The following is a 24,659-nucleotide window of genomic DNA, read 5'->3' on the forward strand; positions in this document are numbered from 1 at the left end:
GTATCACCTTCACCACTTGATTACTGTGTGTTCTGGGGCAAATCTGTACTGTAAAATGGAGATAATACATCACGGTTGTTGTGTAGATTAAGAGAGGGCACTGCACATTCAAGGACACGGCCAGTAAGCAGTGCTGTCTGTGTCTGCTGGTTCACCATTCCTACTGCTTTTTCAGCTCCCTTAATCTCTTCTTTTGTGGTTCTTTTCACTGCCAATGTCTGCTCCCTCCCCCAGTCACCTCCCTCACCGGAATATTCTGTTTTTCATGATTGCAAGGATTTTATTTTGCTTTTCCACTGAATCCCTTGCATCTAACACAGTACTGGACATTTAGTAAATATCAGTGGTATGAGTGAACCCGTACTTTTAACTATCATCCCCACAGCAATTTCTACTGCTCTTTTTCCTTTATTTCCTTTCTACCTCTTTTTCCTCTGAGTCTTTTGTCTTAGTCCTAAGGGAACGTTAGATCTTTACAGACACCACCAGTCAATGGCAAGAGTTGTTTTTTTGTTGTTGTTGTTGTTTCTTTGTTTTTAAGGAAGCAAACGTATTAGAATATGGTGCATGTGTTCATGTCTTCTTAGCCATATTCATTGTCTGAGATAACCAACAAAATTGTTCTCCAGAGCCGGTCTAACAACCCAACTGTCCCAGAAGGCTGGCACCTTCTTCATTCCTTAGACTGCTAGTGAGCCACTTGGTTATGCCAGATACCACATCTGTGAATATAAAATATGAGCATATTTTCTCCCTGCCTTGAGTTTTTTTTTTTTTTTAACATATTTATTGAAATATAGTTTACATGCTATAAAATTCACCCATTTTAAGTGTACAGTTCAGGGTGTTGTTTTAGTATATTCACAGTTGTGCAACCATCACCACAGTCTAAGTTAGAACATTTTAATCACCCCAGAAAGACATTCTGTACCCATTAGCAGCTAACCCATTCCCGCCTCCCACCTCCTCTTAGGAAACCACAAATTTACCTTTTGTCTTTTACAGATTTGTCTGTTCCGGATATTTCACATAAATGAAATCATACAATATTTGGTCTTTTGTGTCTGACTTCTTTTCAATTAACATGTTTTCAAGGTTCATCTGTATTGTAGCCTGTATCAGTACTTTTGTTCTTTTTTGTTTTTTAATTAAAGTTTGTTAGCATATAGTGCAACAATGATTTCAGGAGTAGATTCCTTAATGCCCCTTACCCATTTAGCCCATTCCCCCTCCCACAACCCCTCCAGAAACCCTTTGTTTGTTCTCTATATTTAAGAGTCTCTTATATTTTGTCCCCCTCCCTGTTTTTATATTATTTTTGCTTCCCTTCCTTTATGTTCATGTGGTTTGTATCTTAAAGTCCTCATATGAGTGAAGTCATATGATATTTGTCTTTCTCCCACTAATTTCGCTTAGCATAATACCCTCTAATTCCATCCACATAGTTGCAAATGGCAAGATTTCATTCTTTTCGATTGCTAAGTAATACTCCATTGTATATATATCCCGCATCTTCTCTATCCATTCATCTGTTGATGGACATTTGGGCTCTTTCCATACTTTGGCTATTGTTGATAGTGCTGCTGTAAACATTGGGGTGCATGTGCCCCTTTGAAACAGCATTCCTATATCCCTTGGCTAAATACCTAGTAGTGCAATTGCTGGGTTGTAGGGTAGTTCTATTTTTAGTTTTTTGAGGAACCTCCATACTGTTTTCCAGAGCGACTGCACTAGTTTGCATTCCCTTTTTTTTTTTTTAAGATTTAATTTTCGGGGCACCTGGGTGGCTCAGTCGGTTGAGCGTCCAACTTCGGCTCAGGTCATGATCTCACAGTTCGTAGGTTCGAGCCCCGCATCAGGCTCTGTGCTGACCGCTTGCTCAGAGCCTGGAGCCTGCTTCAGATTCTGTTTCTCCTTCTCACACTTTGTCTCACTGTTTCTCAAAAATATATAAATTTAAAAAATAAAAATAAAAAAGATTTAATTTTCAGGATGCCTGGCTGGCTCAGTCAGTAGAGCATGTGACTTGATCTCAGGATCATGAGTTCAAGCCCCACATTAAGCATGGCAGCTACTTTTTTTAAAAAAAGTAAAAAAATAAAGATTTTAGGGTCACCTGGGTGGCTCAGTCGATTAAGCATCTGACTTCGGCTCAGGTCATAATCTCATGGTTTGTGAGTTCCAGCCCCATATCAGGTTCTCTGCTGTCAGCCCAGACCCTGCTTTGGATTCTTTGTCCCCCCCTCTGTCTGTCTCTCTCCTGCTCTTGCTTGCTCTCACTCTTTCAAATAAATATTTTTAAAAAATTATAAAGATTTTATCTTTAAGTAATCTCTATACCCAATGTGGGGCTCAAACTCAAAACCCTGAGATTAAGAGTCACATGCTTACCCAAGCAGGCACCCTAGTACTTTGTTCTTTTTTATGGCTGAATAATATTCCATTGAGTGGATATACCACGTTTTATCTATTTATTCATCAGTTATGGACATTTGGATTGTTTCTGCTTCTTGGCTATTATGAATAATGCTGCTCTGAACATTTGTGTACAGGTTTTGTGTGGACTTATGTTTTCATTTCCCCAGGGAAGAAACCTACGAGTAGAGTTGCAGAGTCCTGTGGTAACTCTTTAATATTTTAAGGAATTGCCAAACTTTTCCAAAGTGGCTGCCTTGTTTTCTATTCCCACCAGCAATGAATGAGGATTTGAGTTTCTCCACATCTTCTGTAGTACTTATTTTTGAGTATAGTCATCCTAGTGGACGTAAAGTAGCATCTCATTGTGGCTTTGATTTGCATTCTCCTAATGGCTAATAATATTGAACATCTTTTCATGTGCTTATTGACTGTTTGTATATCTCCTTTGGAGATAATGTCTATTCAAATCCTTTGCCAATTTTTCAGTTGGGTTATTTCTGTGTTTATTATTGAGTTGTAAGAGTTCTTTGTATATCCTGAATACAAGTCTCTTAACAGATAAAAGATTTGCAAATATTTTCTCCCATTTTGTGAATTGGCCTTTCACTTTCTTCATGGTATTTGTAGCACAAAAGTTTTTAAGTTTCATACAGTCCAGTGTATCTGGACATTTTCTTTGTTTATTTGTGTATTTAAGAAATCATTGCTGGGACGTGCGGGTGGCTCAGTCGCCTGGGTGGCTTAGATCTCATGGTTGTGAGATCGAGTCCTGTGTCAGGCTTCACACCCAGTGTGGAGCCTGCTTAAGATTCTCTCTCTCTCTCTCTCTCTCTCTCTCTTTCACCCTCTCTCCCCCTCAGCCCCTCCCCTGCTCACATGCACAAGCTTGCTCTCGTGCTCTTTCTCTCAAAAAAAGAAAGAAATCATTGCTTAACCCAAGGTCATAAAGATTTATAGTTTTAGTTCTCACATTTAATTCTGTGATCCATTTGAATTAATTTTTTTGTATTATATATTAGGAGTTTAGCTTCTTCTTTTTGCATGTTAATATTTAGTTTTCCTAGCACTATTTGTTGGTATTTGTTGACTGTTTTTTTTTTTTTTTCTATTTAATTGTCTTGGTGAAAATCATTGTTGAAAATCAATTGACCTTAGCTACATGGGTTTTTCTGTACTCTCAATTCTGTTTCATCGATATATGTCTGTCCTTATGCCAATATCACACTGTCTTGATTTACTATAGCTTTGTAGCGATGTGCTGAGTTTTTAAACTAATTACAATTGTTTTAAACTATTTACCACTTATATCTAATTATGCAGCATGATGTAATTATGAATATATCACTAAATATGCCATATTAACTTTTTAATATGTTTTATTTGATCATAACAGCAAGCCATATGCATGTAAGTTCAGTTTTCATAGATCGTTGCTTGTGTAGTTTGGTTTTCTGCTTATGCAGCATCTAAAAACAATTAAAGAAAGCCATTGGTTGTAATTCACCTGCCATTACCTTGAAAATGGCTCTTAAGGGCAGTGGTGAGATTATCTTTTCATGGCTGTTTGCCTTTTGAGTACTCTCTGTACAAAAAAAAAAGTAACTTGAAGTGTTCTTTTCATTCCTTATAATTTATAGATTTTGTATGCTGAAACTTCTCAACCAGAGGAAAGGGCCTTCACAGTGTCCTTTGTGTAAGAATGATATAACCAAAAGGTATCTGATTTGGGTAGTGATGGGAGGTTGGATGCAACAACAGTAGGGAAAAGTAGAAATTCCTTAATAATATATTGGTGTTCCTGTCAAACTATTCATCACTAGAAAAATGTACAAATGGATATTCAGCTGACAGAATAAATTATTTCTAAAGTCATTTTCTTGAAAGTTTTATTGTATATCTGTCTTATAAAGGTATTAGGAATTCATTGCCTCTTTCTAATGCTTCTGAATGGCACAAGAACTTGTAGTCTTATCTAAAGTGGGACTATATCATTTTGCCCTCATTGTCTCCTGGTCCTGCTTTTATTTTTCTTGCATTTGTTTCCACTTAATTATTTACGCACACACAGTGTGTTTACATATTGTGGGTCCCTCTGGTCAGAATGTAAGTTCTTTTGGGGCACTGGCTTTTTCTGTCTCAGTCAACACTGTTTTTTCAGTGTTTGGCACATAGTAGTCACAGAGATATTTAAATAAATGAATTATATTGCCCTACAACTTTCCTAAACCAAAATCTCTCTTCGGACATTATCATCTGTGCTTTTGAAATAACGTCATCATCATTTCACAGAAATCCTTGAAAGCTCAAATTAGGAGGTTGAGTGGATGAGGTTCAAGTGTTAAGAATGGGAAGTTCTCTATGCAGTAGACTTATATCTACTATGGATTCAGAGTACTATTATTTTAGATAGCTATAGGCTTTTGATAGGCTTGAATGGCCAAAAAAGAGAGAGAGAGAGAGAGAGAGAGAGAGAGAGAGAGAGAGAAAAGAACAACCGATACTGCTACGTACCTTCTGATGTGGGTGATGTTTGATTATACTGTAATGTCACTAATAGCTGTATTCTCTGAATATAATTTTTCTACTGTTGCTACATTTACTTTATTTGTTTACATGTCTTTCCTTATTTTAGTGTCCTTTAAAAGTTGATCATCCTTTGTTGAGTATGTTTCTCAATCAATTTAATTTCAGAAGCCTACAGGAAAGTACAAGATTTAGTCAACTTGTTGAAGAGCTGTTGAACATCATTCATGCTTTTGAGCTTGACACAGGATTGCAGTGTAAGTGTTGCATAGCCCTAGGGGCCAGTTCTCAAGTGGTTGTCCATTAAAACTCGGGAAGTTTTCACAATTATTTTCTGTGAATAAGCAATAAGATCTTTTGGTCTAGGTTAACTTTAAATCTTTATCTGTTGATTTATTTTTTAAATTATTCCCACTGGTCTCACCCCTTATTTTATAGGTTCTGAGATGTGCATTTTTCACATTTCACATCTCCCAAATTGGGAGCAATTTACCACCTGTGGTGTGTTAGTGTTTAATGTAATGTGTTTTCTAAGTGGTACAGAAAATAATGGTGCATATTGCATTGTTGGCATCTTAGATTTAGGGAAATATGGTATTAATAGGTAAATTTGTTAGTATTGAGGTAGGGAAAAAAGATTAGAAATAACTTTGACAGTCTGTGTGTTTCCTAGGAGTAGAATTTCCAAAGTTGATTAAAAAAATGATAGGTAGTCTTGAATGCATTGTCTTAACAAAACAGTATATACAGAATTTCTCTTTGTTCTTTGATACAATTACTATATTTTTTCTAACTACAAAAATAACATTTTCCTTTCTAATTCACAGTTGCAAACAGCTATAACTTTTCAAAAAAGGAAAATAACTCTCCTGAGCATCTGAAGGAGGAGGTTTCTATTATCCAAAGTATGGGCTATCGAAACCGTGCTAAAAGACTTCGACAGAGTGAACCTGAAAACCCTAGCTTGGTAAAGCCATTTTCATTTATTCTAGTAACATCTGTTTATTGAGCGTTGTGAATTAGTGAAGGTGCTAGATGCTTGTGGATTTACATAAAAAGTCAGTAAACAAGGTAAGATGGTAAATTAAGTGGTTGGTCAAGAGTTAGAAGAGCCAAGAGAAGGTCTTTATACCTAGTGTGGGCAAGAGAGACCTTCTGGGCCCTTCCCCTGCTTTAGTGCTTTATCCATTCTGATGCTTGTCTAAATTAGCCGCAAGGTCACTGATGGTTTTAAGTTTTAAGCTTGCTAGTTTTTTTTTTTTTTTTCTAATATTTATTTATTTATTTTGAGAGAGAGAAAGAGAATGGGGCAGAGGGAGAGGGAGAGAGGGAATCCCAAGCAGACTGTGCTCTAACAGTGCAGAGCCTACGCGGGGCTTAATCTCACAAATCAGGAGATCATGACCTGAGCCAAAACTGAGTCAGACGCTTAACCGACTGAACTACCCAGGCACCCTACTCGCTAGTTTTTAAAATAACCATCTTACAGTAATTCTCCAGGCATGAGGAAGTATGTCCTAATTTGTTTCCTTTGAAAAGTTGCCTGGAAAAAAAATCAGTTTTTACCATTTGAAAATTACTTCAATTTAAAAGATGCAATTGTCAGAGAAAATGCAGTGATTTGCTCTGTTGTTGCTTGTATATGAATGAATAATGTAGATCTTAAAGTAATAGTTCTCATGGTACCAGCATTCATTTATTTTTTTATTTATTTTTTTTATTTTTTATTTATTTTTTTTTTTCAACGTTTTTTATTTATTTTTGGGACAGAGAGAGACAGAGCATGAACGGGGGAGGGGCAGAGAGAGAGGGAGACACAGAATCGGAAACAGGCTCCAGGCTCCGAGCCATCAGCCCAGAGCCTGACGCGGGGCTCGAACTCACGGACCGCGAGATCGTGACCTGGCTGAAGTCGGACGCTTAACCGACTGCGCCACCCAGGCGCCCCCCAGCATTCATTTTTCAGTAGATGTTTAAGGACTCAAAAAGAAGGAAACCTTCATCAGAATAATGTTGGAGTTTTAAATATTCTTACCCGTTCTGAATGTTCTTAGGATTGCTGGGTTTTTATTCATAAACCTGTTATCAGATATGATTGGGGATGTGTACTAAATGAAGTTCATTCCCTTTCTATGCTATAATATAAAGTATTAGATTCAAAATCTGTTTTTCTTTACTTCAAAAAATCACATAGATAAAACATTCAGTTTAGAGAAGTTTAAAACAACAGAGAGAGGAAAAAATACTCAAACCACACATAACTCGTACATTTTGATGTGCAATTTGCCAAGTGTTTTTTTCCAGGTGTCATATGTTAGCTAATTATGATCGTCTATTTTGTCCATGGCCTGGAGTTTCTCTTTAAGAAAAGAAACACAGGACTGGCCAACAAATAGTTGATCATTCTTTACTGCTTAGCAGGAAACCAGTCTTAGTGTCCAACTCTCTAACTTTGGAATTGTGAGATCTCTGAGGACAAAGCAGCAGATACAACCACAGAATAAGTCTGTCTACATTGAATTGGGTAAGAGACACAGATTTTGTAAATTTAGAGTAATAGTTGCTGGATTATATGTCTTATAGTTATACCAAATCCTCATAATTTGTACAATGGCAGGGAGCTTTGGAAAGTGAAAATAAAATATTATTTTTCCAGCCTTATGGTGTGTTCTAAATAATGTAAAAGATGCAGCTCTCACCTTGAAGACTCTTATTTTATAAAAAGAGCAAAAGGAAGGCTGTCTAGCATGTGTAAATATGCTTTGGAAGGATGGAGAGTAGGGATAAGAAATAACCTAATGGGATGGCCACAGCATTTAGAGGGATCCAAGATACATTATACTAGGTTAGGAAGACTTTTAAGAAGCCAAGCTCAGTTCAAACAGGTCTCTGATTGTCTTATCTTTTAGAACGTTTTTATAATTGGAAAGAATGACCGGTCGTCTTTGGGCTCCCAAACACCACTGTATGTTTACCATCACACTTACCAGATTCTCTTGAAATTACTTGTAAATCTTTTCCCGTCTTAGGATCATAAGTTCCAAGACAACAGATGTTGTGTCATAAAAATAAACAAAATAACTATAATAGTGAATATTTAGGACCACTTATGTGGTCTAGGCCCTGTTGGGCTTTGTTTGTATAACTCATTTAAAATGCATGACAAACTTCTGAGGTTGTTAATATTATTATACTTATTTTACACATGAGGAAATAAAGGCACACAGAAGTGAAGACATTTTGCCAAGATAACAAAACTAGCAAGGGGCAGAGCTGTGATTCAACCTTAGGAATTCTGGTGTCAGATCCTGTGTTTGTAACTACGTCTCTGTGTTGGCTGCCATATGTATCATTGTGCCTGCAAATTTTGTGTATAGTGACTGTGCAGTAATATTTCTTGAATATCTGTTTTGCAACAAGTACATTTATTGAGTTTAGCCCTTTTAATAAAAATCCTTTTATTGATTGGTCATCTGGGGAATTTTTTAGGATCTGATTCTTCTGAAGATACAGTGAATAAGGCAAGTTATTTCAGGTGAGTTGAAGAGAGCCTTTGTCTATGAAGCCGGCATTTTTGTGTTTGTTTAATTAGTATTAAGGATTGGTGTTTCGATTAGGATCATAGCATTGGAATAGACCTTGATGGTTGTTTGTTTTTATAGCTGAGAAAGCCTATCTTAGTAGAGTTTAAAATAACAGAACTCCAATCAAACTTGCTTCCAGCCCATGGTCATGTCTAACTTAGTTCCTTGAACAGTAGTATTGACACAGTGGTAATTTTGGCTCATGAAAATACTAAAGGACTTAATTTTCAATTCTTTTTCTCTTCCTTAATTCCATCTATCCCTCAAGCTTTGTCTACATCAGTTCTACAGTAATCTACAAGCCACCCCAATTGGGTTACCTGTCAAATTACTTTCCTTAGGAATTATTGCCTGACTCTAAGATCTGTGGTGGCTTTGGTGATCTATGGTGATTGTCATTGCTAATCAGATCTTGTTTACGAATGACTTTTTCCTAATCTCTCAATTGGGAGGAAATGATTTTTAGTTGGAAAAGAAGCACAGAGGCAGTGTTGCATTCTATTGGAGTGTCTACTCCATCCCAGTGCTCTCTTTGTTTAAATATCTTTGCTCTTGCGTTCTCAATAAGATACACTTAAAAAAATATTTTTTTTAACATTTATTCTTTTTTTTTTTTTTTTTTTTAGTTTTTTTTTTTTAACATTTATTTTTGAGACAGAGAGAGACAGAGCATGAACGGGGGGAGGGGCAGAGAGAGAGGGAGACACAGAATCCGAAGCAGGCTCCAGGCTCCGAGCCATCAGCCCAGAGCCCAACGCTGGGCTCGAACTCATGGACCGCGAGATCGTGACCTGAGTTGAAGTCGGACGCTTAACCGACTGAGCCACCCAGGCGCCCCTATTCATTTTCTTTGAGAGACAGAGCACGAGCAAGGGAGGGGCAGAAAGAGATGGAGACACAGAATCTGTAGCAGGCTCCAGGCTCTGAGCTGTCAGCACAGAGCCCGACACAGGGCTTGAACTTGTGAACCGTGAGATCATGACCTGAGCCAAAGTCGGACACTTAACCAACTGAGCCACCCAGGTGCCCCTCATTAACATACACTTAAATTTCATTGGGTATTTTTCTCTACCATCTTTTGGCTGTTGTTCGGCTACCATTTAAATTTTGGTTCTCTTTTGCACATCCGTAAAGCAATGTATCCACACTACTCTGATTTTTGTGAATGTGTTTCCTTCTTTAGTCTTTGACCATTTCACTATAACTGGAAGTTACTAAAGGAAAGAGCAAATTTCAGAAAGTGAATTAAATTGATCAGCTTATTGCAATAGTACCTAGAGGAGCTAAAATACTTGATCTTGCTCATTTGACAACTCTGTGAGCATGTAACTAGCATTTCGCATTAAGGCTTCTATCTCTTCTCTATAGTGTGGGAGATGAAGAATTGTTAGGAATCACCCCTCAAGGAGCCAGAGCTGAAGCCAGTTTGAATCCTGCAAAAAAGGGTAATGACAAGTCTTCCCAACTTAATGGGCAATGAAGAGAGAATGGGTGGATTCAGTACTGTAATTAGATTATTCTGAAGACCATTTGGGACATTTATAATTCACAACATCTCTTGGCAGAGTTAGAATATCTTTCTTTTTCAAATGTCATGGTACAGCCTGATCTATTTCAATGGCACTAGACTGATGTGATTATAATAGTAGCCTGTGTAACTGATTGTTGCCTTTTACTTTTAATTGATATGTTTATATTTCATCTTTTGTATACTGGTATTTAAATAGAGTATGAATCTGAAGATAGAGCACTGTATGTCTGATGCCCAGTCTGCTTTAAGTTCATTGTCAGAGGTTACAGAAGTAGGAGGTATGTTTTATGAATAAGGGGAATTCTGAAATTAAAATTTTAAGTATCTTGAGTGGAAATAAGGAGAATCTAGATAAATAGAAATTCTGGGAAAGGGCATGAGCTACATCTTCAGTATATTTGGTGGTTTATGAGGTTAGTTTCTCTAAAAATAGCCAGTTGCTTTATTTCTATCCTGCAAGTTGTATGAAGGACATTATTTTTCATGATAATTCAGTTTTTAAGCACCTTGTTTTTGTATCCTTTCAGCCTCTTGTGAATTTTCTGAGGAGATAACAAATATTGAACATCGTCAACCCAGTAATAAAGATTTGACCACCACTGAGAAGCATGCAACTGAAAAGCATCCAGAAAAGTATCAGGGTATTTCTGTTTCAAACTTGCATGTGGAGCCATGTGCCACAAATACTCATGCCAGCTCATTACAGCATGAGAACAGCAGTTTATTACTCACTAAAGACAGAATGAATGTAGAAAAGGCTGAATTCTGTAATGAAAGCAAACAGCCTGGCGTAGCAAGGAGCCAACAGAGCAGATGGGCTGAAAGTAAGGAAACACGTAATGATAGGCAGACTCCCAGCACAGAGAAAAAAGTAGTTCTGAATGCTGATCCCCTGTGTAGGAGAAAACTGAGTAAGCAGAAATCTCCATGCTCTGACAGTCCTAGAGATTCCCAAGATGTACCTTGGATAACACTGAATAGTAGCATACAGAAAGTTAACGAGTGGTTTTCCAGAAGTGATGAAATGTTAACTTCTGATGACTCACATGATGGGGGATCTGAATCGAATCCTGGAGTAGCTGGTGCAGTAGAAGTTCCAAATGAAGTGGATGGATATTCTGGTTCTTCTGAGAAAATAGACTTAATGGCCAGTGATCCTCATGATGCTTTGATATGTGAAAGTGAAAGAGTCCACACCAAACCAGTAGAGAGTAATATTGAAGATAAAATATTTGGGAAAACCTATCGGAGGAAGGCAAGCCTTCCTAATTTGAGCCACACAAGTGAAGATCTCATTATAGGAGCATGTGCTATAGAACCTCAGATAACACAAGCCCATCCCCTCACAAATAAAACAAAGCGTAAAAGGAGATCTACAGCAGGCCTTCATCCTGAGGATTTTATCAAGAAAGTAGATTTGGCCATTGTTCAAAAGACTCCTGAAAAGCTAATTGAGGGAACTGATCGAATAGGGCAAAATGGTCATGTGATGAATATAACAAATAATGGTCCTGAGAATGGGACAAAAGGTGATTATGTTCAGAAAGAGAAAAATGCTAAGCCAACAGAATCATTGGAAAAAGAATCTGCTTTTAGAACCAAAGCTGAACCAATAAGCAGCAGTATAAGTAATATGGAATCAGAATTAAATAGCCACAGTTCAAGGGCACCTAAGGAGAACAGGCTGAGGAGGAAGTCCTCTACCAGGCACATGCGTGCGCTGGAATTAGTAGTCAATAGAAATCCAAGCCCACCTGATCATACCGAACTACAGATTGATAGCTGTTCTAGCAGTGAAGAGATGGTGAAAAGAAAAAGTTCGGAACAAATGCTAGTCAGACACAGCAAAACACTTCAACTCGTGGAAAATAAAGAACCTGCACCTGGAGCCAAGAAGCGTAACAAGCCAAATGAACAAATAAATAAAAGACTTGCCAGTAACACTTTTCCAGAGCTAAATTTAACAAATATACCTGGGGTTTTTACTAACTGTTCAAGTTCTAATACACTTCAAGAGTTTGTCAACCCTGGCATTCAAAGAGAAGAACTAGAAGAGAGCCGAGGAACGATTCACGTGTCTGATAGGACCAGAGATCCCAAAGAGCTGGTATCGAGTGGAGGAAGAAGTTTGCAAACTGAAAGATCTATAGAGAGTACCAGTATTTCATTGGTACCTGATACCGATTATGGCACTCAGGATAGTATCTCATTACTGGAAGCTGACACCCTAGGGAAGGCAAAAACAGCACCAAATCAACATGTGAGTCTGTGTGCAGTAATTGAAAACCCCAAGGAAGCTACCCATGGTTGTTCCAAAGATACTAGAAATGGCACAGAGGGTTTTACAGATCCTCTGAGACGTGAAGATAACCATACTCAGGAGACAAGTATAGAAATGGAAGAGAATGAACTTGATACGCAGTATTTATACAATACGTTCAAGGTTTCAAAACGTCAGTCATTTGCTCTGTTTTCAAATCCAGGAAATCCAGAAAAGGAATGTGCTACAGTCTGGGCCCGTTCCACGTCCTTAAGGAAACAAAGTCCAAAAGTTGCTCTTGAATATGAACAAAAAGAAGAAAATCAGGGAAAGAAACAGTCTGAAATCAAGCACGTGCAGGCAGTCCGTGCAACTGCAGGCTTTTCTGCAGTCAGTCAGAAAGTGGAGAAGCCAGGTGATTATGCCAAATGTAGCATAAAAGGAGTCCCTGGGCTCTGTCAGTCATCTCAGTTCAGAGGCAATGAAACTGAACTCTTTATTGCAAATAACCATGACATTTCAAAAAATCCTTATCATATACCACCACTTTCTCCCATCAGATCATCTGTTAATGCTGTATGTAAGAAAAACCTGTCAGAGGAAAAGTTTGAGCAGCGTTCAATGTCACCTGAAAGAGCAGTGGGAAATGAGAGCGTCATTCAAAGTACAGTGAGCACAATTAGCCAAAATAACATTAGAGAAAACACTTTTAAAGAAGTTAGCTCAAGCAGTGTTAATGAAGTAGGTTCCAGTGCTAATGAAGTAGGCTCTAGCATTAATGAAGTAGGTTCCAGTGGTGAAAACATTCAAACAGAACTGGGTAGAAACCGAGGACCTAAGTTAAGTGCTATGCTCAGGTTAGGTCTTATGCAACCTGAAGTCTATGAGCAAAGTCTTCCTATAAGTAATTGTAAATGTCCAGAAATGAAAAGGCAAGGAGAAAATGAAGGAGTAGTTCAGTCTGTTAATGCAGATTTTTCTCCATGTCTAATTTCCGATAATGTAGAACAACCTATGGAAAGTAGCCGTGCTTCTCAGGTTTGTTCTGAGACACCCAATGATCTATTAAATGGTGCTGAAATAAAGGGAAAAATCAGCTTTGCTGAAAGTGCTAAGGAAAGATCTGCTGTTTTTGGCAAGAGTGTCCAGAAAGGAGAATTCAGAAGGAGCCCTAGCCCTTTAGACCATACACATCTGGCTCAGGGTCACCAAACAGAGACCAGGAAGTTACAGTCCTCAGAAGAGAACGTGTCTAGTGAGGAGGAAGAGCTTCCCTGCTTCCAACACTTACTATTTGGTAAAGCAACCAGTATACCTTCTCAGTCTACCAGCCATAATGCCATTGCCACGGAGGGTCTGTCTAAGAAAACAGGGGCGAACCTAGAATCATTGAAGGATAGCTTACATGACTGCAGTAACCAGGTAACATCAGCAAAGGAGTCCCAGGAACATCACCTTAGTGAGGAAGCGAGGTGTTCCGGTAGCTTATTTTCTTCACAGTGCAGTGCATCGGAAGACTCGGCTGTTAATACAAATACCCAGGATCCTTTCTTGATGTTTGATCCTCCTTCCAAACAAGTGAGGCATCAGTCCAAAAATGTGGACGTTCTGAGTGATGAGGAATTGGTTTCATATGATGATGAAAGGGAACCTGGCCTGGAAGAGGATAATCACGAAGAAGAGCAGAGTGTGGATTCAAACTTAGGTATTGGAACCAGGTTTTTGTGTTTGCCACCATCTGTAGTATAGAAATGAGCTACATGTTGATGCCTTTTGGGAGAGTATAGTTTACAAGTTTACAAGTGCAACTAAAGTAACTGCTTCTTAAACTTTATACATGTTCCTCCTAAGGTGCCTTTCCTTAAAAGTCCTTTACCCAGCTAGAACATCTTCTCTGTTTGAATGAGATATAATTGTTGGGGGACTTGTTTCTAGTTTTCATTGTTATGATTTCCAATAGGAAATTCAGGTGTCCCAAAACAAGGAATGTAATCATTTTGCATGACATGAAAGTGAAATTTTTCCCACCAATGGGAAGAGAAGGATACGAGTTGCAGTATGTGCTGTTTTCACATCTGAAGCTATTTTTATCATCATTTAAGGTGAAGCGGCATCTGGGTACGAGAGTGAAACAAGCCTCTCTGAAGACTGTTCAGGGGTGTCCTCTCAGAGTGATATTTTAACCACTCAGGTAAAAAGCCTATGTGGATGTGTGTGTGTTGTGTCCTCTGTGTTCAGTAGCATGCACCCAGGCACCCCACGTTCTGACATTTGCTTTATCATGCTTTAGAATTAATGGTATAACAGTTGTATGTGGTACCTTGTCTCCTCAGAGTAGGTGGTAAGCACCTGAACGGAACTCAGGCTGCCTTTTATTTCACACACACACACACACACACACACACACACACACACACACACACCATCTAGTTGACTGCGAAAAATACATCCTGAATTTAATGAATAAGCTAAACCTTCAAAAGCAATTTTCCCTAGGGGCGCCTGGGTGGCTCAGTCGGTTAAGTGACTGACCTTGGTTCAGGTTATGATCTCACAGTTCGTGAGTTTGAGCCCCATGTCAGGCTGTGTGCTGACAGCTCAGAGCCTGGAGCCTGCTTCAGATTCTGTGTCTCTCTCTCTACCTCTCCCCTACTCACACTGTCTCTCTCTCTCTCTCTCTCTCTCTCTCTCTCTCTGTCGAAAATAAATATTTTTTAAAAATATTTTTTAAAAAAAGCAATTTTCCCTATAGCAAAAATATCTATGAAGACACTACTGTATTAAAGAGAGGGGTTTGTTCTTGTTTCCAAATTGGAGCCCACAGAGTTCTTGTTCTGTTAGAGATGATCTAGCCTTTTGTTGTTTTGTGGAGATTTCTTTTTGTTCTTTCTTTTTAAATCTGCTAGTTGTTCTTTGGTGCCTGTAAGTCCTCTTTTTTCTTTGAAAAAGAAAGTAACACAATTTTACTTCCTGTATCTCGTGGCCAAGACCAATATTGTGGTTACTTATGAAGGGGATAGGAACGTTGTCCTATCTATAACATTTAGTAACATGAATGTTTCAGTACTACAGGCAGAACAGTCTCCTCGAAAAAGTACTCTCTATCACAGTATTTAAAGATTAACACCCATCATAAATAAATAAATAAATAAATAAATAAATAAATAAATAAAGATTAACACCACCATCTTCACTGAACAGCTAATAGTAGTTGCCCTTGGAGTGGGGAAACAGACTGGGAGAAGGAGGAGGAAGCCTTATTCTCTGAATGTCCTTTCGTGCCTTGAATTTTATGCCATATGCTCACATTAATTATTTAAAAGATTAAATTCTATGGGTTACCCAGGAATAATTACTATTAACTATTCATGCATATTCTTCCATTTTCCTGTGTATGCACAAAGATAGGTGTACTCCTTATCTTTAAAAAATACATAATACTCCATGGGGCGCCCAGGTGGCTCAGTCGGTTGGGCGTCCAACTTCAACTCAGGTCATGATCTCACGGTTCGTGAGTTCGAGCCCCGCGTCGGGCTCTGTGCTGACAGCTCAGAGCCTGGAGCCTGCTTCGGATTCTGTGTCTCCCTCTCTGCCGCATCCCCATTCATGCTCTGTCTCTCTCTGTCTTAAAAATAAATAAAAATATTTAAAAAATTTTAAAAATACATAATACTCCACTGTAATGTTTTTTTCTTTCGATGTCATTCAGTTTTCCTCAGTGATTCTTTTTTTTTTTTTAATGTTTATTTGTTTTTGAGAGAGACAGAGACAGAGTGTGATGGGGGAGGGGCAGAAAGAGAGGGAGGCACAGAATCTGAAGCAGACTCCAGGCTCTGAACTGTCAGCACAGAGCCTGACGTGGGGTTTGAACCCACAAACTATGATATCATGACCTGAACCAAAGTCAGAGGCTTAACCAACTGAGCCACCCAGGTGCCCCTCAATGACTCATTTTTGATTACTATATAGTATTCTGTCCTTTGGGTAAGCCGTGATTTATTTGGCCTATTAATGAATATGAGGGTTTCAAAGTAAGAGACCCAGTTTGCTGTTATGTACAGCACTATAGTAGTATCTTGATAGTAGCTAAAGATTTGCCCGCATCCCCAATGATTTCCTTAATATAAATTCCTACAACTGAAAATTTTCATCTTTGATACATATTGTTAAATTGTTCTTCAGAAAGATTGAACAAATCCATACTTTTGCAGCCCCTGTAGTACTTGATGGTTCTCACTTCCCTGCACCTTTGCTAACACCAGGTGGTATCCAGTTTTAAAATCTTCTAATTCTTGGCATTGCTGTGAGGGCTATAGAAAGAAAGGGCTGGTCTTCTGCCCGTTTTCTGTACAGAGCAGATCCCTCTAGGACTGAAACCTGCTGGAGTCAGGAAGAAATCTTTGAGACAGTGGCCTGTTCAGTCTGTTCGTACCTGAGTTGTCACCAATATTCTTCCCGCCCTACAGGATTGCCATGGTGACAAAATGAATGAAAAGACTAAGGAGGCCTTTTCTCTGCAACTCCTAGGTGGATTTGGGGCCCTGTCAAACTTTCACCAGTGCCTTTCACCTTTTTGTCCCTTGTGTTTTAAGGTTGTAGGTTCCAGCTTCTAATTCTCTTGGGCTTAGCTATAGTGCATTAGATTTGACATTCAATAAACTACCCCTTTGTTTTTCATATTCCCGATCTTCTTCCTAGAGATGTGTCTACTTGTTCAAGATTCATTTTGCAAAATGTTTTTATCAAGAATCTTCTCAAAACAGAGCTAGTCAGTTTTCACGGCTAACTGAAATTTAAAGTAACAGACAGGCAAAATGATGGGAGCAGGATCTTTTCCCTCCAGCTGTTTAACAGAACTAAGAAGAAATATATAGGAGATAGAGAAACGTAATTTGGTACCATTTAATTTTTTTTTAACATTTTATTTATTTTTGAGAGACAGAGAGCACAAGCAGGGGAGAGGTAGAGAGAGAGGGAGATTCAGAATCTGAAGCAGGTTCCAGGCTCTGAGCTGTCAGCACAGAGCCCGACGCAGGGCTCAAACCCACGAACTGTGAGATCATGACCTGAGCCAAAGTCAAACACTTAAGTGACTAAGCCACCTAGGTGCCCTGTTTTTTTTGTTTTTTGTGTTTTTTTAATTAAAGACTGATTAACTATACTCATTCATTAGTTCATTTCTGCATTAAACATTTACTGAGTACTTACTACTTGCTAGGCATTAGGAATACAAAAATGGTTAAGAAGGATTCCACCTATCAAGAAGGGTCCTGGGGTGCCTGGGTGGCTCAAATCGGTTAAGCGTCGACTCTTGATTTCGGCTCAGGTCATGATCTCACCGTTTGTGAGTTTGAGGCTGTCAGCACAGAGTCTGCTTGGGATTCTGCCTTCCTCTCTCTCTGCCCCTCCCCTGTGCTTATGCACGCTCTCTCTCCCTAAAGAATACATAAACATTTAAAAAATTAAATAAAATAAAATTTAAGAAGGGTTCAGTATTCCACTTTTGTATACTAGTGTGTTAGCCAGTGAAGTAGTGAGGGATCATCTGTTCCTGGTAGTAGATGTATTCTTGGTGGGGACTTCTGAAGGGGCCATCTGAGCTGGGCCTTGAAAGATGAGAAGAATTATTCCATGTAGAAAGTGAAGGGAGGCAGCAATCAAGGCAAAGACACAGAGGCACGATATGTCCAGAAAGCACAAAGTTGTCCTGTGTAACTGGAAAACAGGGCATATGGGTGGTTTGGGGAAGTAATAAAAAATCAGAGTGTGAAAGGCCTTTTGAATGCTATGCTTAGGAATTTGGGCTTTATCCTGAGGGCAATAATGAGTTTTAAAGAACTTCCACAGTAATGCAGCTGTATTAAAAGAGATCAGAGTAGCATATTGGGAGTAGAAAAGAAGAATAGGGGTAATTCCAGAAACATTTAAGAATTAGAATTAAAAAAAAAACAACAAAAACCCTCAGTAACCAATTTGGTCTTGGTCTCCCAAATGTGTCTGGGCAATTACCTACAAGGGAATTTAGGTTATAAAGTAATTCCTTTGGGAAAACCCAAAGGCAAGCTCTCTAATTACAATTCTCCCATTACTATTTTTCCTGATTTTCTAACGTATTTAATGGCAACAGAGAAATTAGATGTGGTCGTCATGGCAGAAGTGACTAATACAGCTTCTGAAGCTTGTCAGATACCTGTGTGTGGTTTCATTCCAGATTTACTGAGGCAGTTCCCATGGCCAGGGTTTGACAGAACTACCCACAAGCACCACGTGGTGGCAATGGCGCTGCTGCAGACTTTGGCAGCAAGGCATCTCGGGGCAGCCGCGGAAGCCTTTGTGACGCTGGGAGCACATTTTCTGGTCATAAACATCTGAAAACTATGAACACAGTGTAGCAGGAGAAAGTAGATGGCTTGTTTTTAGTAGAGGGCAAAGTCATTTTCAAGGATCAGAAGAAAGGGAGGGTCAAAGAATCTGTGTTTCCCTGGGGTTTGCTGGCAACCATAGATGTTCCTTCAAATAGTAATGAAGACATGTATTTTTTGGAAGGCTCCTTACTTAACCAAATACTTTGCTTATCAAAAACCTTAGACTTAGCAGATACCTTCTTAAAATGGAGAAATAAACATCAGAAGTCCCATAAGCAAGAAGAGCCATTATTTTGAATTAAAAACAGTAACAGTCCTTATAGGATTTCCTAAGGTTCTTTCTGCTAAATCCTTCCCTCTAGCGGGTCCTTGTCTGATGTGATCTCTTGGTACCCTCTCTGGATCCAGAATGGCAACACCTCGAGGGCTGTAAGCCCCTAGAACAGTGCCTTGCATATAATAGATGGTCAGCAAATGGTTGTTGAATGAATAGATAAACCAGTGAATTAACTCTTTGCTCGCTCTTTTGGAAACTAAATGTTCAAAGAATCCCAGAAAAGGAAGAGTCCTCATAAGCCAGAAGGCAGACATTATTATATGGACTAACTCAAATCTCTTGTAAGTCCCACAGCACCAAGTCTGTGAAACATGGCCTGGGTAAAATGTTACAGAATCTTGCTAATTTTAAATATTGAAAGCATTTGAATATTTTGGTTTTTTGCTCCCTAGCTTTATTTATTTTTTTATTTTTTTTGACGTTTGTTTATTTCTGAAACAGAGCATGAGTGGGGGAGGGGCAGAGAGAGACGGAGACAGCATCCGAAGCAGGCTCCAGGCTCTGAGCTGTCAGCACAGAGCCCGACGCCGGGCTCGAACTCACAAATTGTGAGATCATGACCTGAGCCCAAGTCGGCCGCTCAACTGACTGAGCCACCCAGGCGCCCCATTTGCTCCCTAGCTTTAAGAGAAAATAACCAACGTTGAAAGGGCATCACAATAAAACAAGTCTGTTTGGGAGAGTTTGAGGCATTTTTTCCCTGCTCTGACATCATTCTGAAATAACTTCATGGGCCTTAATTGCAGGAATATGGTTGGATGAAAAGGTGTTCAACCAGAACTCATAATTCCATTCAAGATGGTTTCGGTTTCCATGCTAAAATTAATTGGTGTGACATATTCCTGCTGTCTGGCAAGTTGCTAAAAGAGTGTGACTTTCTTGGTGTCATTTCTTAATGTTTGTAGCAGAGGGATACCATGCAAGACAACCTGATCAAGCTCCAGCAGGAAATGGCCGAACTGGAAGCCGTGTTAGAGCAGCACGAGAGCCAGCCTTCTAACAGCTCCCCTGCCCTCATAACAGATTCTTATGCCCCTGAGGACCTGTTCAATCCGGAACAAAACACATCAGAGAAAGGTTTGTAATATTGGCCAAAGCAAAGTTTTTCCCCTCCCAAAGTGTGGGCCTAACTCCAACATTTTATGTTCTTTGCTCAGCATAGGTTTGCTGAGTCACTCCATGGGTAATTTTATTTTGAGCCTTGGTTCTAGTCCCTGCTCACAACTAATTTGCCTTACAAGGTAACCAGGACAGTCATGAAGTGTCACTGTCTGAGTACCCACAATGAGGAGAGGCTATGGGGAGCCCATAGGAAGCTGAGTGAGTTGGGGGAGATTGGAAATAGGAAACTCCATCATTCTAGAAAACATAAAAAACAACACTCATCCCTTATAACAGTGGTGTCAGATCCCAAAGCCCTATTTAATGTGCTTTCCAATTTTGAGAGACAGATGTCCTAGGTGTCAGGAATTGCACCATGATCCACAGAAAGCCTAGTTATGTGGGAGAGTCAGAACTTAACAGTGTTCTAGTGATCAACAAGACCACAAGACCTCTGAGAGAAGGCATTTAGAATAACAAAGCAGGTTGGGATTGATCAGAGCTGACTTCCTGTAAGAAGTGAGCACAGAGCTGAGGAATAATGTGGTGTAAATGAAGGAAAGTGAGATGAAAATTTGAGTTTTTGATTGGAGAGAGCCTTGTGGAAGACAGCACATCGGGCAGGTTTTAAATAGGGGCAGATCTGCAGACACAGAGATGAGAGGCTATGCGCAGGCACGGGTGCCACAGAGGGTGTTGCTGCTTCCGGACTGGCAGGTGTGGTGAGCCCTCCCAAACTGGTCTTCCCCACTGTCTCCATGATACCCACCCAGCTAATTTAGTGTGCAGGTCCCTTCTTTGTCGCTTCCTTCCCCAGTCTGGCTGGGGGCCTTAGGGCCTTCCTTTTCATCTTTCTAGGAAATCAAGTCTTAATTCTCCAGAATACTGTGGCTCCGATCCCAGAATGCGCCTTGCAGTATGTTCATGTTCAGGGAGAAACAGTAGCTCATGCATGAGAAGCTGGGAACTCTGTTGCTATGGCAGTGGTTCAAAATGTATTTCCTTAAATGCTTTCTTTGTAACTGTACCTTCATTTAGTTCATCTCCCAGATAACGAAGCCCAAAGTCTCGTCCCCAGCACGGTTCTCTTCTTTGGGGTGCTTTCACTATCTTCAGTCTAAAAACAGACTAGACTTTCCATGTTAATGCACAATGCAGAAAATGTTATTGTCTGGCTTTGAATATGTGTGTAAATCTACTGTCTCCTCTTTGACAGGAGGTGGGGTTGTGCATTTATTTTTTCCTGAAGATCTGCAGATGACATGTTTCTTGTGGCTTGCTTTCTTTCATTTTAAAATTTCATAAATGCTATATTTTTATACATTCTAGTTTACTATGGATTTGAAAACCTTTTTTAAAAAATATTTATTTTTGAGAGAGACAGACAGAGGATCTGAAGGAGGCTCTGCACTGACAGCAGAGCCCCATGTGGGACTTGAACTCACACACCGTGACATCGTGACCTGAGCCAAAGTCAGGCGCTTAATCAGGTGGATGGGTAAATGTTGAGAGGATAGGATGGAGGAGAGGCTTATGAAAATTTCCTGGCTTGGGACACCTGGGGGGCTCAGTCTGTTGAGCATCCAACTCTTGCTTTTGGCTCAAGTCATGGTCTCATGGTTGTGGGGTCGGGCCCAACATTGGGCTCTGTGCTCCGTGTGGAGCCTGCTTGAGATTCTCTCTCTCTCTCTCTCTCTCTCTCTCTCTCTCTCTCTCTCTCTCTCTCAATTAATTTTTTTAAAGAGTTTAAAGAAAATTTCCTGGCTTAAAAGAAAAAATTCCTTGGGCACCTTGCTGGCTCAGTCAGCAGAGCATGCCACTCTTGATCTCAGAGTTCGGAGTTCAAGCCCCATATTGGATGTAGAGATTACTACGAAAAGAAAAAGAAAAAAGTCCTTTCTCCCAGCTCCGCAGAAAGTGTCCTCCATGATCTCTTTGGCATAACTGGAATATGTTGTACAAATTGCTCAAATGCTACTTATTTGATCTTAAATTACTGAGCAATGCTCAGTAAGATCTACCATAAACCACCATGTTTTTTATTGTAACTTTTACCTCTCTGACATTTCCAGCCCCACTTTCCCCTGTTATACTGTTATTTTTTCATAACCCTTATTAGCTTTTAATTATACACAATTTGTTTTGCTTACTGTGTAGAGTTCCTCCTCACCTCCCACTAGAGTGTAGATTCCACAGGGCAGAGAACTCTTAGAACATAGTAGTCACTCTGTAAATGTTTTAATTTGCATAATTAAAACCCTGAAACACACCCCAGACTTACTGAAAGGAGATTTCTGGATATGATTTCTGGAATTTTGTGGCTTTATTTCTGAAAGAGTATGAGTATCAACTTAATATCAATTCAAGTTTTGTGCCTTTTCCTTTCTTAAATTGGTGTGAGGTGAACTGAAATTCAAGCGATCTTCTTGATCCTGGGAAGGGTATTTTGTTTACCTTTAGCTGTACTGACATCTTTTTTAATAGACTTTTTATTTTTGAATAGTTTTAGGCTTACAGAAAAATAGCAATGATAGTACAGAGAGTTCCTGCAGGAATTCTGCCCCTTATCTAGTTTCCGTTTCCCCTAATGTTGTCATCCTACATTATATGGTGCTTTTATCAGACCTAAGAAGCCAACATTGGTACATTGCTAATAACAAATGGAACTCTAGACTTATTTGGATTTCACCAGTTTTTATTTTTAAGATCCAATATCCTTAAAGATGAAGAAAGCTCCTTTTGTAGGATCTTTACATCAAATGTCCTGCCCTCAGCATAGATCTGCCCTATGGTTTATCTAGGGGTCATTCCCAAGTCTGCATATTTTTGTGCAAATGTGTATCCTTACCCATTATAAATTATGTGTACTTTCCCTCTACAAGTAAAGCTATTTCCTATCAGGTACTTTTTTTTTTTTTCCAATTACCTGTCATTCATAAAGCAAACATTAGCATTTGTAAGATTATAACCTGTTATAGCGGAAGTGATTTTCAGACATATCTGAGCTTTTCCGTCTGGCAGTGCGTTCATTTCCGGAAGCACTTGTTCAAAATTCTTAGGTCCCTGCCCCAGAAATTCTGAATCAGTTGGCATGGATGGGTTATGTACTTTTTAAAACTGAATTTCATTGTAGGTTCTGTATTTTGTAGTTTATCATTTCTTAATATCTTTCCTTTCTCCCCAATGTCTTTTCCTTTGATTTCCCCTCCCAATACTTTGCATAATGCTTAGCACATAATAGTCAATAAGTTTATTAAATGTTTGGTCTAGCCCATATTCCCTAGCCATGAAGAATATAACATGTTAAGCCCCCCCAGAGGAGGGGGTGATTTAAGAGGGACTGTTCCAGGACTTGGGCTCTGGATCCTGTGTTTATGAAATACGGATAAAGGAAGAAGAGCAGAAGAGTTTTGCCCCGTGTTTTTTATGTACTTTTGAGTTATTGAATCCTAACTCAGGTTAGCTTCATTTCTTTGTAGCTTGAGCCATATTGTATTGAGAAGAGCAACTCATATGCCAAACGTTCAGGCAGTGGAATGACTTTAACATCTCTGTTTGTGTCTGAAGCTCTCCCACCCTGCTCTGTACCCTTTCACTTTTTTTGAAACCACACACTACCTTTTCTCAATTATCACCCTGGACTTGGGAGGGAATGATACCTGAATTAAAAAGCTTTACATACACAGTTGGAAGAAAAACCTGCTGGTTCATGGTCAGACTCTGCTTCCTTTCAGCAGTTGGGAGTTCTTGGGTTCCTAGAAATGTACAGGTCCAGAAAAGATGCACATGAAGGAAACTATAAATAGTACATTGAGGATTAGATTTCCCTCCAGGCTACCCAGTGACTTAAAACACAGGTTAATTAATTCAGCCTTTTGTTTAAGTTTTTCTGCCTTGATTTATGCATTGTAGCTTTTCTAATAAAGGCTCAAAATAAATTACAATTGTCAGTGACTTTTTAGTGGGTAGAAGAGATTTGTAATTTTAAGTATTTGCTTTTGCTTTTTAAAGATTTCTGCCTTTAAGGCATTTCCTAGAAAGCAGTGCTACAAGAATACATTTGGAGGAATTAATAAATAAAAAAAAATCACTAACATGCCAGAACTTTGCCTTGGGTCTGTTGTATGTTTTTTCCTTTCTGGTGCCATTTCATCATTAGTTCCATAGATTACTTCAAGGTTCCTTATCAGTCAGCACCTTGGTTTTTGTGTTTATATTAGTTTTGTTTGTTTGTTTTTTTGTTAGTCATTGCAAATGGAGAGCAAACTGTCACCTGGTTTTTCTTTCTCATCTGACCATTCCCGTCTTAATTCCCCATACATACAAAAAGCTCAAACCCCCATCCTCTAGTCTTTGATGTGGAGCCAGTAGGGAATGTGCTTTGTGCTTTCCAGTACTTTCTCTTCCTTGTTATCTGAGGCGATTTCAGAATAATTTATTTTGCTGCACAGATAAAAATTCATTTCCTATTCTTGTTTCCTTATCATCCAGGGCCAAAAAATATATGTTTTTTGCAGCCTCGTCTCAGCTGGATATCTTA

The 24,659-nt window shown here is 39.1% G+C and overlaps 1 protein-coding gene across 10 annotated transcripts in view; it reads left to right on the top strand.

Annotated features, from left to right (window-relative positions):
* BRCA1 (BRCA1 DNA repair associated) overlaps positions 1–24,659 on the top strand; it is a 59,700-nt gene that overhangs the window by 13,645 nt on the left and 21,396 nt on the right. For 4 of the 10 annotated variants that reach the window (XM_019435329.2, XM_019435328.2, XM_019435327.2 and 1 more), the window contains exons 4-12: positions 4,056–4,133; positions 5,110–5,198; positions 5,769–5,908; positions 7,360–7,465; positions 8,431–8,476; positions 9,894–9,970; positions 10,584–14,021; positions 14,419–14,507; positions 19,924–20,095. In XM_019435329.2, the coding sequence (XP_019290874.2) occupies positions 4,056–4,133; positions 5,110–5,198; positions 5,769–5,908; positions 7,360–7,465; positions 8,431–8,476; positions 9,894–9,970; positions 10,584–14,021; positions 14,419–14,507; positions 19,924–20,095 (4,235 nt within the window). The remainder of the gene's footprint in view (positions 1–4,055; positions 4,134–5,109; positions 5,199–5,768; positions 5,909–7,359; positions 7,466–8,430; positions 8,477–9,893; positions 9,971–10,583; positions 14,022–14,418; positions 14,508–19,923; positions 20,096–24,659) is intronic. The other 6 variants (XM_019435334.2, XM_019435335.2, XM_019435331.2 and 3 more) reach the window with 3 other exon arrangements.

This window comes from Panthera pardus, unplaced genomic scaffold, assembly GCF_024362965.1.
Source record: "Panthera pardus isolate Hobbes unplaced genomic scaffold, ASM2436296v1 HiC_scaffold_3, whole genome shotgun sequence".
Lineage (NCBI taxonomy): Eukaryota > Metazoa > Chordata > Mammalia > Carnivora > Felidae > Panthera > Panthera pardus.